The following is a 13,973-nucleotide window of genomic DNA, read 5'->3' as shown; positions in this document are numbered from 1 at the left end:
GTGGCCAAGGACAAGGAGGCTGGCCAGGATGGTCTTCGGCCTGAGGACAAGGACAAGGGCAAGGTGGTCAAGCCCCTACTAGAGGCCAAGAATACCAAGGCTGCTCTCACAATCAAGGATTCTATCTCCAAGGCCAAGGATGTTGAGCCCAAGTCCAAGGCAGTGGATCCCAAGTCCAAGGTAACTGATCCCAAAGATGACCCTTCCCAAGCCAAGGCGTAGTTTTAGGATCTTTTTCCTTTACTTCTCTCTCTTTTTTTTTTTTTTGGGGTACTTTTCCCTTTTTCTTTTTTCTTTGTTGTGACAGTTTGCAACTATTTATAATGTACCCCTTTTCTTTTGTTTAATGAAAAGATATCAATTTTTGCTTCATGAATCTTTATTTTCTTTGCGATATTTATCTATGGTTGGTATAGTTATTGCTTTGCCCTCTGATGAGACTCGAGATTGATGATGCCTTTAAGGGTGAATACCCAGATTTTAACAGAAGCTAACAATAATGAATTGTTGCTAATTCAAATGAATTAAACGCGTATAAACAGTGAAAAGAATGGCTATGTGCTGGTATTGAAAACTGTGCAATCAACAAAGGGGTCTAAATTTTTAAAGAGAAACATAACACTTAGATAAATAATGAGAAGTATCAACTTACCCAGGGCATGTGGTCCAAGGAGCCAAACACAACCAAGGTTCTTGTTTAATACTTAGAGAAATAAGGTGAAGTATTAATTAACCTAAGGCATATGGTTTGAGGAGTCAAGCACAACCATGGTTCTTGTTTAATACTTAGAGAAACACTAGAGAGTGTTAATTTACCCAAGACATGTGGTCTAAGGAGTCAGGCATGGCCAAGGTTCTGTTTAACACATAGAAAAACACTAGAGAGTGTTAATTTACCTAAGACATCTGGTTTGAGGAGCCAGGCATGGCCAAAATTCTGTTTAACACTTAGAAATAATGTGAAGTATTAATTTACCCAAGGCATGTGGTTTGAGGAGCCAAGCATGATCAAGATTTTGTTTAATACTTAGAGGAATAACCAAGAATATTAATTTACCCAAAGTATGTGGTTCAAGGAACCAGACATAACTAAGGTTCTGTTTAATATTCAGAAAAATACTAGAGAGTGTTAATTTACCCAAGTTATGTGGTTTGAGGAGCCACGCATGGCCGAAGTTCTGTTTAACACTTAGAAATAATACGAAGTATTAAATTACCCAAGGCATGTGGTCCGAGAAGCCCAGCATGGTTAAGATTCTGTTTAATACTTAGAGGAATAACCAAGAATATTAATTTACCCAAGGTATGTGGTCCAAGGAATCAGACGTAACTGAGGTTCTATTTAATATTCAGAGAAATACTAGAGAGCGTTAATTTACCCAAGGCATGTGGTTTGAGGAGCCAAGCATGACCAAAGTTCTGTTTAACACTTAGAAATAATGTGAAGTATTAAATTACTCAAGGCATGTGGTCCGAGGAGCCAAACATGGTCAAGATTCTTTTTAATACTTAGAGGAATAACCAAGAATATTAATTTACCCAAGGTATGTGGTCTGAAGAGCCAGACATAACTGAGGTTCTGTTTAATATTCAGAGAAATATTGGAGAGTGTTAATTTACCCAAGGCATGTGGTTTGAGGAGCCAAGCATAGCCAAAGTTTTATTTGACACTTAGAAATAATGTGAAGTATTAAATTACCTAAGGCATGTGGTCCAAGGAGTCAGGCATGATTAAGATTCTGTTTAATACTTAGAGGAATAACCAAGAATATTAATTTACCCAAGGTATATGGTCCAAGGAGCTAGACATAATCGAAATTTTGTTTAATATTCAGAGAAATACTGGAGAGTGTTAATTTACCCAAAGCATATAGTTTGAGGAGCCAAGCATGGCCAAGCATCTGTTTAATTTACCTAAGACATGTGGTCTAATCGAGGAGCAAGGCATGACCAATGTTCTGTTTAATACTTAGAGGAATAACCAAGAATATTAATTTACCCAAGGTATGTGGTCCGAGAAGCCAGACATAACCGAGGTTCTGTTTAATATTCAGAGAAATACTGGAGAGTGTTAATTACCCAAGGAATATGGTCTGAGGAGTTAAGCATGACCAAGGTTTTATTTAACACTTAAAAATATAATCAAGAATATAAATTTACCCAAGGTATGTGGTCCGAGGAGCCAGACATAACCGATATTCTATTTAATATTCAAACAAGCAATAGACACAACACATGATATCATAAATTAAAACATGGTAGAGATGCATTTCATTAATAATAGTACGTGCTCATATATATATATATATATATATATATATATATACTATTGCATCTCTAGTCTTGCATAGTTGCATTGCAATTTGCATAGAGTTGTCTTCCAAAAAAAAAAAAAAAATATATATATATATATATAGTGGAAAACAATATCTAAAAATAAGTCATTTTTTCTTTGTTGACTAAAAATAGTTTTGCATTAACTAACTTTTCTTGATACTACCAAATAATAGAAAATTTGGAAAAACTATTTTTATACAAGGTTTTTCATTAAAACAAACAGAGCTGTAGTAGCAATCATAGGTTAGAGACAGAGATACCATGGCCTCCCCTATCTCTGCCGTGGCTAAAATAGTGCATTTTCACAAAAATATTGTTCATATTAGAAATATAAGAAATAGATTGGCAATCATATGAACATCCAAGAGTTTTTTTTTTTTTGGTGTGGTGGGGGGGCGGCGGCGGGCTGTCCAAACTTTTGAATATGAAGATTTAAGTACTAAATACAAGATCCTAGTAAACGAATCTTCAAGAAAATAAAGACATCCAACTAGAAGTCTTGTGGCTGATTTAGCCTCTTCGTTTTAATATTATGGAAGTATTTCATTCTTAAAAAAAAAAAAAGTCTTGTGGTTACACTATTCATACGCCTTAATTTGGAGAAACTGAATTCAGATCTCTCTTTCATTTGTTGCAAGAAAACAAAAATCGAGTAAACAAATCCTAAAATAAGTGAACGATGAAAAGTGTGATTATAGTTTGAAACGGTCAGCCCCCACACGTGATTAGGGGAAGAAATTAATCACACCAAGGTTGAGCACTGGAGCCCGGCAGCCATATAGTTCCAAAAATATGATTAGTACGGCCCACTAAATGGCCCCTAGACCACTTGGTGCAATTGGATTAGGCAACTAGGTTAGTTTAAGGGTTAAAACTCTTATTTTAAAATTGTCTCCACAGTGCACTACTCGCCAAATTCAATGAGCCATAAGTCAAATTCTTATCATATTTGATACGAAGACTTACTATAGTCATGCTCAGGTAGAGAAGTCACACGGGTCGCCTTTCTCTACTTTTTTTTTAACCAAAAAAAAAAAAAAAAAATATATATATATATATATATATATATATGGGGACTTGCTCATATATACTATTGCAAAAATAAATTTTGTCACATTTTTATATTCCACCAATTACAATTTATAATGTATTTATTTGATTTTATTTATAAAATAAATAAAATTAAAAATTAAAAAAAATCAAACACTGGATTAAAAAAAAAAAAAAAAAAAAAAAAAACCCAAACACGACATACTTTGATTGGTAAAGTATATAATAAAATACAAAAAAATGGAACAAGATGATTTGTGTTCGTCTGTTGCATGCCAACTTTTGTAGAAAACATACATAGAATAGTAGATAATGAGTTACTATTTATGTGAAACTCATTTGTAGTCCAACTTGATGTCTAAAAATATATCAATAGGAGTATAAAATTCTTCATTTGGCTTGTCGAGGTTGTGACGTAGCACGTACCAAAATAATACTGAATTAATATCATAAATGCAATCTTGGTTTCATCATTTACAATAGTGGAGGGTGAGGCATGGCTTCATCGTCGATCATAGCATGAAACCAACCTTTTGAGTCTGCGAATTTTTCAAACTTATTGCTAACCCGCCTTGCAAATTGAAATGACGACAGTGTACTATAATGATTGAATATATGGTTGACATGAATTATCTTATAAAACTAAAAATAATTACATGAATTAATTCAGAAACAACCTTACAACTTACACCAAATCAAGAATATCGAATGAACAAATAGCTCATTACAGAAATTAATGAAAATAATCACTACCAACGGCAATAGCCATCAAATATTGGTGATGGTTCGCCTTTATTAGTCACACACGTTAACAAATTCATCTATAGCTATAAGTATAATGAAACACATTAATATTCTAGTATAGCTAGCTTGCTGCACAACTAGTTGATCCTGATTGGTTTGAAGTTGGTTTTTCATCTTTAACTTTAAGCATAGCTGCACATCCCATATACGCATACATTCCCTTTCTTGCACTTGTTGCCACAACTTCCACAATGCTTTTTGTTGGACCTGGGGTTTACACACTCACCTTTGCAACAAATCTCTGAGTACTTACATTTCTTCCCACACTTCCCACAATTGAGCCTGTCTGTTAACACATTCACACATTTCTTCTTACAACAATCTCGCCCTGGGCTGCCTTTGGCATGACAAACTCTAGGGTACTTGTCACATGTCATGACAACTCGGGCATTTTTCTGAGCTAGAAACCGGCTAGTCCCACGGAGAGAAATTGCTTCTTGAGTTTCTTCATCCTCGTTAAGGAATTGTTCATTGTTAGATGTTGTAGCGGAAAGAGTAATGAACAAAGCCATGAGATTGACCAGGACAAAGAATAGCATTAGGGACTTCATGTTTTTGGGTGTGTGTTTGTGTAAGAAAGAGAGATAGAGAGATTATATGGATGGAAGTGGGAATGAACTAAATGAAGAATAAAGGGTAAAAGGTTTGAATGCTTAGGATGGAAAGAATGGAGGGAGGAAGAGAGGTATTTATAGAGAAGATTGGAGACTAAAAGATAACGTGTTTGGTTGAAAAAGAATTAAATTGCATATATTCTAATGCTCCGTAGTCCTTACTATTAGTGGAGTGGTCTAATTCAACGGCCTATTCGAGTCAAGTATACGAAGGTTAGGCTTCCAAAGAAATATTAAACTCCAAATTCGGCTGAAAATGGAGAAAGAATATTTCAGAAGTTACAGCTCGGAATTTTTGGTAAGTGTTTATACAATTGGCTTATAGATTTATTTTAAGGCACTTAGAGATAGTTTTGCATGCCATGCATGCTTATCATTTGGCCCCCATTCGATAGTTTTTTTGCCTTGTATTCTTTCATTAATAACATTTCTAATATTTTATATAAGTCAAAAAATAAAAAATAAAAAAGTTAGGTGGGTTAGGCTATTTCCTTCCCCTTTTCAAGCAATTCTTTGGGCTTACTCGTTATCAAATTTTGAATATTAATCCAAATTACAGTAACAAAAAGGAGGATTATTTAAATAAATAAAACAGGTAGCATGCATAATTGATTTGTCTTGCTTTATAGAATAAGAAATCCACATGTCTTAAATGATGATAGTCTTGAAAAAATATGCATTTGTAAAAAAAAAAAATATATATATATATATATCTCATGTGAGTCACTGAGTGGTTTGTGTAATTGAGTTTGATAATATCTAGTATAACTTTTGTCAGTGTTACATAACTTGATAATGTTTTAACTTTACAAAATATGAAACTCACATCGGCATAGCTTAATAGACTTGAAAAAAGATGATTAAATTGAGGATCAAATTATACCTACTAGAATATATAACTTTTGTCAATATATATAATTTAATAATTTTTTGATTAATCAGCTGTTAGATTAAATTTTCTTCTTATAATTTCTATATTTGTAAAAGATCAAAACAAAAATAAATTAATAATTATTTCATTCATAAAATTTTTTACTTTTTAATTCTTTTTAACTTTAAAACTATACATAAATAATAAGTTTATGAATTGAATAAGCATTCAACTAACAAGATATTTAGCACAAGTGTTGAAACAAAGAGAATCTTCAATCCACTGATGGAATTTTGCAAATAACAATGTGATAGAAAAGTTATTAAGTTACGTACAATCGGTATTCTTTGGTACCATTTTTTTTTTTTTTTTTTTTTTGGCGCCCAAAAGCACAATCCCAAGAAAATAGGCTTAACATATTTGGAAAAAAACTGCTACTCATCAAGAAAAATCTAAATCACTCAAGACCTGGACGAAGCCCATGATGAATTTGTTGCGAGAGAAGCTGAAAATTACATGGAGAAATGCATTCCCTGTTGGATGCAAGCTCTCAAATCTCAAATATGCTGTTATTGTCATGAACTTCCAAATTCATCAGCTTAATTAAGAAAACTTTCATTGCCTTTATAACAACAAATCATCAAATCCATCCAGATCCATCAACATACCATGTTTAACACACAAAGCAAAACCAATCCAATCCTCCATAAATCTCATACACCTCAATGCTCAGGACATGCTCTAAGAACTAATGTTTTAAGCAAGTTTTCTCCTTTCTCAGGAGAGGAATTTACAAAATCTTTCAGATTGTTATAAAAACCAGAGGAGGTCTTTCATTTTCAGACATACTAGAAAGAATGTCACACTTGCGTAGTTGCATTGCAATTTGCATCTCTAGTCTTACCTGACCAGTCGACTCTCTCTCTCTCTCTCTCTCTCTCTCTCTCTCTCTCTCTCTCTCTCTCTCTCTCTCTCTCTCTCTCTCTCTCTCTCTGAGATTTTTGAATCTCAAATTTTCTTCTTCAAACTTCAAAGGCCACGAGGAAAACAGGTTGCCCTTTCCGAAGTAGACAAAAAACCGTCAGGGAAGCACTTAGTTCCTAATATATTTGACTATTAATTGAAAATATATACTAATACTATTATAATATATTTGAAACCTCTGGTTGACTATATATATATATATATATATATATAAAATCAGAACTCACAAGAAGTAGTGGATTTCCTATAAAGGTAGACTTGTTAAATTTTGTCAAATAAGAAAAAGAAAAGTAATATGTTAATTACCATGAATACGTCGGTCTGACGGTGACACGATTATTATATAACAACTAGTTGAGTACGTACGTAACTTTATTATTTATATATAAATATCAAAATATGCAAGAAATGTCCTGGTTTTATAAAATAAAATGGACAGGGAAAGAATAAAGGGAAAGGTATTGATTGAATAATCTTTGTATTTTATCATTTATATGTCTCAAAGTGATGTACAATGTATTAGTAAAAAAAAAAATGATTTACAATGTGTGTGTATATATATATATATATATATGTATATAGGTATACACGTACACACACAAAAATATTAGTTCCAAAAAACATAATTATATAGTACTATTAGTACATGATAGTTGACTTATGGACAGCGAATTGATTATCTTAAAATCAAAGACAGTTAATCTTTCTTGAATTTGTCAAGAATTTCATAACTCAACTAATATAAAATTTTTTGTGTTTTGAAATGAAGATATTTAGTGTTTAGATTTTCATTTCCTCCAATTATTGAAATATCAAAAATTAAAAAATGTTTCTTGAATTTAATCATAATCATGCACTAACCAAGATATACAATATGAAACATGTGCTAATATTTTCATACTTTCACATTCACATATGAGAGCATGAAAGCTTGTGTAAGGTTGAATTTATTCAACCATCTAATTGGCTTTATTCCGTGCCAAATTTGCTTGTAATTCAGCATTTAGTAACCCTGTATTTAGGTGGGATTGTTGTAAGGGTAGTGAGTGAGATAGTGTGAAGATTGCTCAAGAGTGTGCAAGAAAACAGAGTGTCGCGGCTGGGACTCGCGACTGGACTCGCGGCTTCAACCCGCCAGAAGATGCACACGTGCCAAGCATGCTGGAAGATGAACAGTCATGCTGGAAGATGAACAGTCATGCTAGCTGGAGCACTACAGGACAAAACAGGACAACTGGCCATACGGTTAACTCGCGACTGGAACTCGCGACTTAGTCAAGCCGCGAGGTCAAGCCGCGAGCCACCCCTGTTTTGGAAAAACCTGACGTTTCGCATTCCACTCCTCTTCAGTATAAATACCCTTTTAACCCACGATTGAAAGAGAGCTTCCAGAGAGAATTTTGAGAGAGAAACCCTAAAGAAAAACCAGATTGTTTTACCCACAATCTCTACCTTAGAGTCTCATCAAAATCCCTCACTCTCTTCCTCTCCATTGTCAAATCCTTGAGAGGCCATTATACCAAACCTGGTTCTCACCATTATCATCTCTGTGAGACAGACGTTTGGAGTTCTGGGAAGCAGTTAGGAAGGAGCCAATATTCATTGGTTGATGCTACGGTGTAGTAGCGGAATCCGGAAAGCTAGAAAAGAAAAAGGTTCGGCGCAACCTCGTTGGAGCAAGAAGCTTGGAGGGCTTAGGTGCATTGGGTAGATTAGGCTTGGAGGGTCTATTGCTGTACTTGTATCCCAACTGTATTTTCTAGTGGATTGATTACCGCTTGGAGGGCGGCGGAGAGGTTTTTCGCCGAGGTCTTCGGTTTCCTCATCGATAACATATCTGGTGTTATCGCTGTGTTTGCATCTTCCTTCCTCTCTATCTCTGCCTTTACATTAATCTGCTGTGGTTTATTTTGATGTGGCTTAGATAGTTGTTTAATCAATTCCATGTTATAGCATATGTTAAGTTTCCGCACACTAGTTGTTTAACATATTGCATGTGTTGATTAAATTGGTTTTTGGGGGTCTAAACGTTCAAAAGTGTTTTTGTACACGTTTTTGAACTTTCAATTGGTATCAGAGCGGGTACACATCTGTTTGGTTTCATTACCATTGTGTGATCCTTGACTCCCTTTCTTTTGAGATGGATAGGTCTCAATCCCTTAATGCACCTCCATATTTTGATGGAAGTAATTATGCATTTTGGAAGGTTCGTATGAGAGCCTTTTTATGCTCTATTGATGAATCCGTGTGGGATGCTGTTGAGGTTGGTTGGGCCAAACCTGAGGCAGCCAAATCCACATGGGATAAGGCAGCACTTGCTGCATCTAATGCTAACAGTAAAGCACTAAATGCTATTTTCTGTGGTGTGTCTCCAGATGAATTTCACAGGATTTCTCACATTATTATTGCCAAAGATGCATGGGAGATTCTGGAAACAACTTATGAAGGCACGAAGAAGGTGAAAGATACCAAGTTACAAATGCTGACCACTCGGTTTGAGGAGCTCAAGATGAGTGAGGATGAGTCTTTCGACTCTTTCTATGGGAAGTTGAATGAAGTGGTCGTCAGTAAGTTTAACTTGGGGGAGAAGATGGAGGACTCTAAGATTGTAAGGAAGATCCTTCGATCATTGCCGGAAAGCTTCCGTGCCAAAGTGACTGCTATTGAAGAGAGCAAGGATCTTGACGACATCAAGGTGCAGGAGCTGGTTGGTTCTCTACAGACCTATGAAATGTCGCTGCCAAATCAACGGAAGGGTAAATCCATTGCTCTAAAGACCGTTAATGAGAAGGTGGAAGATCAAGGCTCGTCAGGAGAAGATATGGTTGACAAGGATGTAGCCTATCTTGTTAAAAATTTCAAGAAGTTTTTGAAATTCAAAAACAATGGAAAATTTGATGATAAGAGAAATTTCCAAAATCCTGGAAGGGAGAAGAGGGATTTCAAGAGGAAAGATGGAAAAGAATCCCAATCCACACAAGGTGTTACTTGTTTTGAATGCAACGGGCATGGACACTTCAAGAGGGAATGCCCTAATTATTTGAAATCAAAAGGCAAGGTGTATGCCACGACCTTGAGTGATTCAGACTCATCCGACTCAGAATCTGAAGAGAGCTGTGATGGAGAAGGGAACTACTCAGCTTTCATGACTATTGCTCATGTTGAGTCTTCGGATGAATTGAATTTGCTTGTTCAAGACCTTGGAGAACATAGTGAGGATGACTCACTAGGAATTGCTGAAGAATCTGAAGCTGAAGAAGAAGAAAGCACAGCAACTCTTCAAGAAAATTACAACTCACTTTTGGAGAAATCAGGTGAATACACAAGGGTAGCCAAGGCTGCTGTGAGAAAGATGAAGAAGGCTGAGGAGGACTACAAAAGTCTCCTAATCCGGTATAGGGAGGCCAAATGCGAGATTGAAACTCTTAATGGTGAGCTGTCCGAAGCCTACACTAAAGTGAGATTCCTTGAGAATGAGGTTGTTCAAGCAAATGCAAAAATAGAGAGGGTCACCACCAAGAAGCTTGATGATGTTATATCATCTCAAAAGAGCTTCTCAGACAAATCCGGACTGGGATATACCGGAGGAAGTAGCTCAACTGGAAATGTCACTAAAGAAGTGAAGTTTGTGAAGTCCAAAGATCCAGTTGTAGCTGACTCTACTAGTGTGAACCTCGAGGTGGAGAAAAAGAAGAATGTGGTGGACCAACGGATGCTGAATCATCGGAATCAGTCTATGGGCAGGTCCGAGTCTCGTGCCAAGTCACGTCCACGACCACAAAGAGGTCCTAGAGGAATGTATGTGTGCCATTATTGCGGACTTCAAGGGCACACTCGACCAAATTGCCAAAAGCTGAGGGCAATGAACAGTGCAACTCCTCAAAGGTCAGGAGGACCAAGAGTTGATAGGAGAACTTGGGCAGGGGATCAACCTAGAAAGCAAAATGGAGATCCCGGAATGATGGACGTGATGAAGATGATTGGTGCATTCACCAACTGCTTGGAAAGCTTCTCACGAAGGTTTGAAAGCCCTAACTCCCGTACCCAATCCTTTAAGGAAATCACCCCAAACGCAAGTGCCGTGTGGGTGAAAAGGGGTACTCATGCATAAGCATTACAACATGTCCATGCATTAATACTTCCTATGCTTTGTGACTATGTTTGTTCGGTATGCTTGTTGTTTTTGATTTTGTTTGTTTGTTTGTGAATATTTCTTAATTGTGTTTTATCAATCTTTTTGTTTCTTGAGTCAAAAATCCAAAAAATGACATAAAAAATTTGAAAATCAAAAAGCTTGATTAACTTTGTTGAGTTTTGTCTTAAAAACTCGTTTTGCCTTGTACCTTTGTGCTAATGGCTTTGTGCATTTTCGAGCATTGCTTGTTTTCATGCACTCATATCACTATGGGAAAAATCTTGAAATCTATGTGATTGTTGTAAATAGATCTTCAAGCTTGTCATGAATGATTAGTGAATGGTTATGTTGATCTTGAAACATGCATAGACTTGTGTCTATATCTCTTCCCATTTTTTTTATTTTTTTGCTAAAAAGAGCTCACTAAATGTAAATCTCCAAATGAAAAGAGATATTGAGCTGCAAAAGCCTGTCGCACATTCTAGTATTTGACTAGGAAAAAGGGTAAGCGACCTTATATCAAAAGTGAAATTTCTTTCAAAAAGGCCAAAGGCCTGTTCTTCAAAGAAAAATGTTGTTTATACCTCTCACAATGAGAGATGATTGCCTCAAAAGATCAAATGTTATGGCTGAAAGTGGAGTCAAATGAAAGGCTCCAAGTTATGTTATCAAGTTGTGTGGGAAGTCATATATTCATATTTCTATAATTGAGATTGGTCACATGATCTAGTGCTAATTGTGTATGCCTTGGTTGAATTGATCATTGAAGCTTCACATTAGACAAAGGATTATTTCATTGTTGATATCCACACACAACACACAAGTTTATGTTTGATAAATGCCATATTCATTTGTGTGATTGTACTTGATAAAATGTGTTTTCACATGCTCAATCTTTGTTAATTCAAGCACAAAAAGATTTTTGAGTGTTTTAGGTGTTTTTGGAAAGTATTTTGCTGGAAAAATCTGAAAATTTCAAAAATACAGTTTTGCCCTGTTTTGGCGGCTCAGTCGCGGGTATGTCAAGTCGCGAGCCTCAGCCGCATCTTCGCTGGTCAGTTTTGGCGACTTGTTCGCGAGTGGAAGGTCCAGTCGCGAGATTCACTCAGAGATTTTCGCGGCTCAGCTCGCGACTCACTCGCGGGTAGACCTTCCAGTCGCGAAAAACACTTAGAAAAATTTTTTCAAAATTTTCCTCTTGTTTGCTTTGGCGGCTTGAGCTGGCGACTGTGTGGCGACTTGAACCAGTCGCGAAAATCGCGTGTTTTGCAGAAACAGGTGCAGTTTTTAAACTTTTTCAGTTTTTCCCTCGAATTTTTGTGACTGTTCATCTTCTCTCTAAACACTCTTCCTCCCAAACACTCCGTGTTCCCTTTTCCAATCTCTTGTGTTGCACTCTTACAGCCCAAAATCGTCAAGATACAGGTATGGGTTTTCTGATTTTCACTCCTTTCTACTTGATTCTGTGCTTTTACCCTTGATTTTTCGCATTTGCTTGTGTTTTTTTTGGAAATGGGTTTGTGGTTCGGTCTCTGCTCTTTGTTCTTGCTTTGCTTGTGGATGTTGTTGATATAGGTTGTGTTAATGATAGTCTTATTCCTATTGCTCTTGTGCTTAGCTAAGTATTCCTTTCATTTCAATCTGAACTTTGAGCTGTTGATGTTACTCTTGGTTCTGTTTGAGGTTGTGAGTTTTCCTTTGCTAGATTTGCATGTCTTAGATTGTTAATCTGTGGGAAGATTCTGTTAGGCTCAATATATTGTGTGTATGTCATATCATTTTCCATAATCTGCCTCAATGTCATTTATTTGCCTTCAGGATAGCTTCACCATGTTGTTCATGTGTTTCCTATCCTAGGCTTGGTTTATCCATATGTTTGAACTAAATTGCTTGCTGTTTAAGTATTTGAAGTTCACTTGTTTGGTTGATATCTCTCTCTGTTTACTACATGGTTCTGACTGGTTCTGCACATATATTGCTATATGTTGTTGTGGCCTTTTCTGATTGTTCACAGATGGCTCCTTCACCCCAGAAGAAGAAATCTACTGCGAAAAAGGCTGACAAAAGACTTAAGATGGATCCTAGATTGTTTAGGTCAGTTCATCATTTTGAGAGATACAAGGATAACTTCTTGAATGCAGGAATCATTCAAGAGAGATTTGTGGATTTGGAAGATTTAAGGCAAACTTTTATTCCCAGTTGTTTTGAAGGAAGAGGATGGGAAAAGCTTTTGGGTGGTTTCCCTGTTGTGTGTGAACCCTTAATTAGGGAATTCTACTCAAATGCTGTGATAAAGGACAATGAATTGAGTTGCTGGGTGAGGGGTAAAGAGTTTGTCTTAGATGCTCATGTCATAGATGATGCTTTAGGACTTGAAGGATTAGATGATGAAGAATTCATCAATTACAAGGATAGGAGTGTGTCTATTGAAACAATTCAACAAAGGATAGGTGGGCAGAGAGAAGGAAAATGTTTGAATACCACTGCTTTTCCAGTGGACATGAGGTGCCTTACCATAATCATGATGTTTAATCTCTATCCCATTAGGAAATTGACTACAATCAACTGTGCTAGAGCAGTCTTTCTGATGGATCTCAAGGAAAAGAACTTCATAGACATAAGTTCCCACATTTATGACACCATTGTGGATGAGACCAGAACAACCTCTAGGCCTAAATTGATCTTTCCAAGTTTGCTTATGAGGATTTTTAGGAGTAAAGGAGTTCCAATCCCTCAAGACATCAGTCCCATGTCTACACCCTCTGCAATCAACAAGCTTACCTGCAAAAGGATAAGTGTTAGGCTTCCAGGAGAAGAAGATGAAGGTGATGAAGGAGAGGCTGCTCCAATGGAGACTGAAGCAGAAGCAACTGGACTTGCATCAACTTCAACACCTAGGAGAAGTGGCAAAAGACACAGAGCTTCAACCTCTGCAGACATACCTCCAGATGCTTTCCAGATCATTCTGGAAAGGCTTGATGGGATCAGGGCAGTCCAGACTGAGCATTCTGACAGGATGAGAGCCATGCAAGACCAGATTGATGTCTTGGCTGCTACACTTGACAGCTTCACAACTCAGCATGACAAGTGACCCTTTGGCCATTCCATGTCAAAAAGGGGGAGAAAGCTCATTGATAATTGAAGCAGAAAAGCAGCTCTTGAGGGGGAGTAATTTGTT

The 13,973-nt window shown here is 36.5% G+C and overlaps 1 protein-coding gene across 1 annotated transcript; it reads right to left on the bottom strand.

Annotated features, from left to right (window-relative positions):
* Positions 1-4,001: 4,001 nt before the first annotated feature.
* On the bottom strand, positions 4,002-4,844 carry LOC126727055 (stigma-specific STIG1-like protein 3). The gene has a single exon (XM_050432514.1). The coding sequence runs from the start codon at positions 4,740-4,742 to the stop codon at positions 4,314-4,316; it is 429 nt and encodes a 142-aa protein (XP_050288471.1). The 5' UTR covers positions 4,743-4,844; the 3' UTR covers positions 4,002-4,313.
* Between the last annotated feature and the right edge of the window lie 9,129 nt (positions 4,845-13,973).

Source organism: Quercus robur, chromosome 5, assembly GCF_932294415.1.
Source record: "Quercus robur chromosome 5, dhQueRobu3.1, whole genome shotgun sequence".
In the NCBI taxonomy this organism is placed as follows: domain Eukaryota; kingdom Viridiplantae; phylum Streptophyta; class Magnoliopsida; order Fagales; family Fagaceae; genus Quercus; species Quercus robur.
Note: the sequence above shows the minus strand (reverse complement) of the source record. Positions and strands in the feature narration are given on the sequence as shown.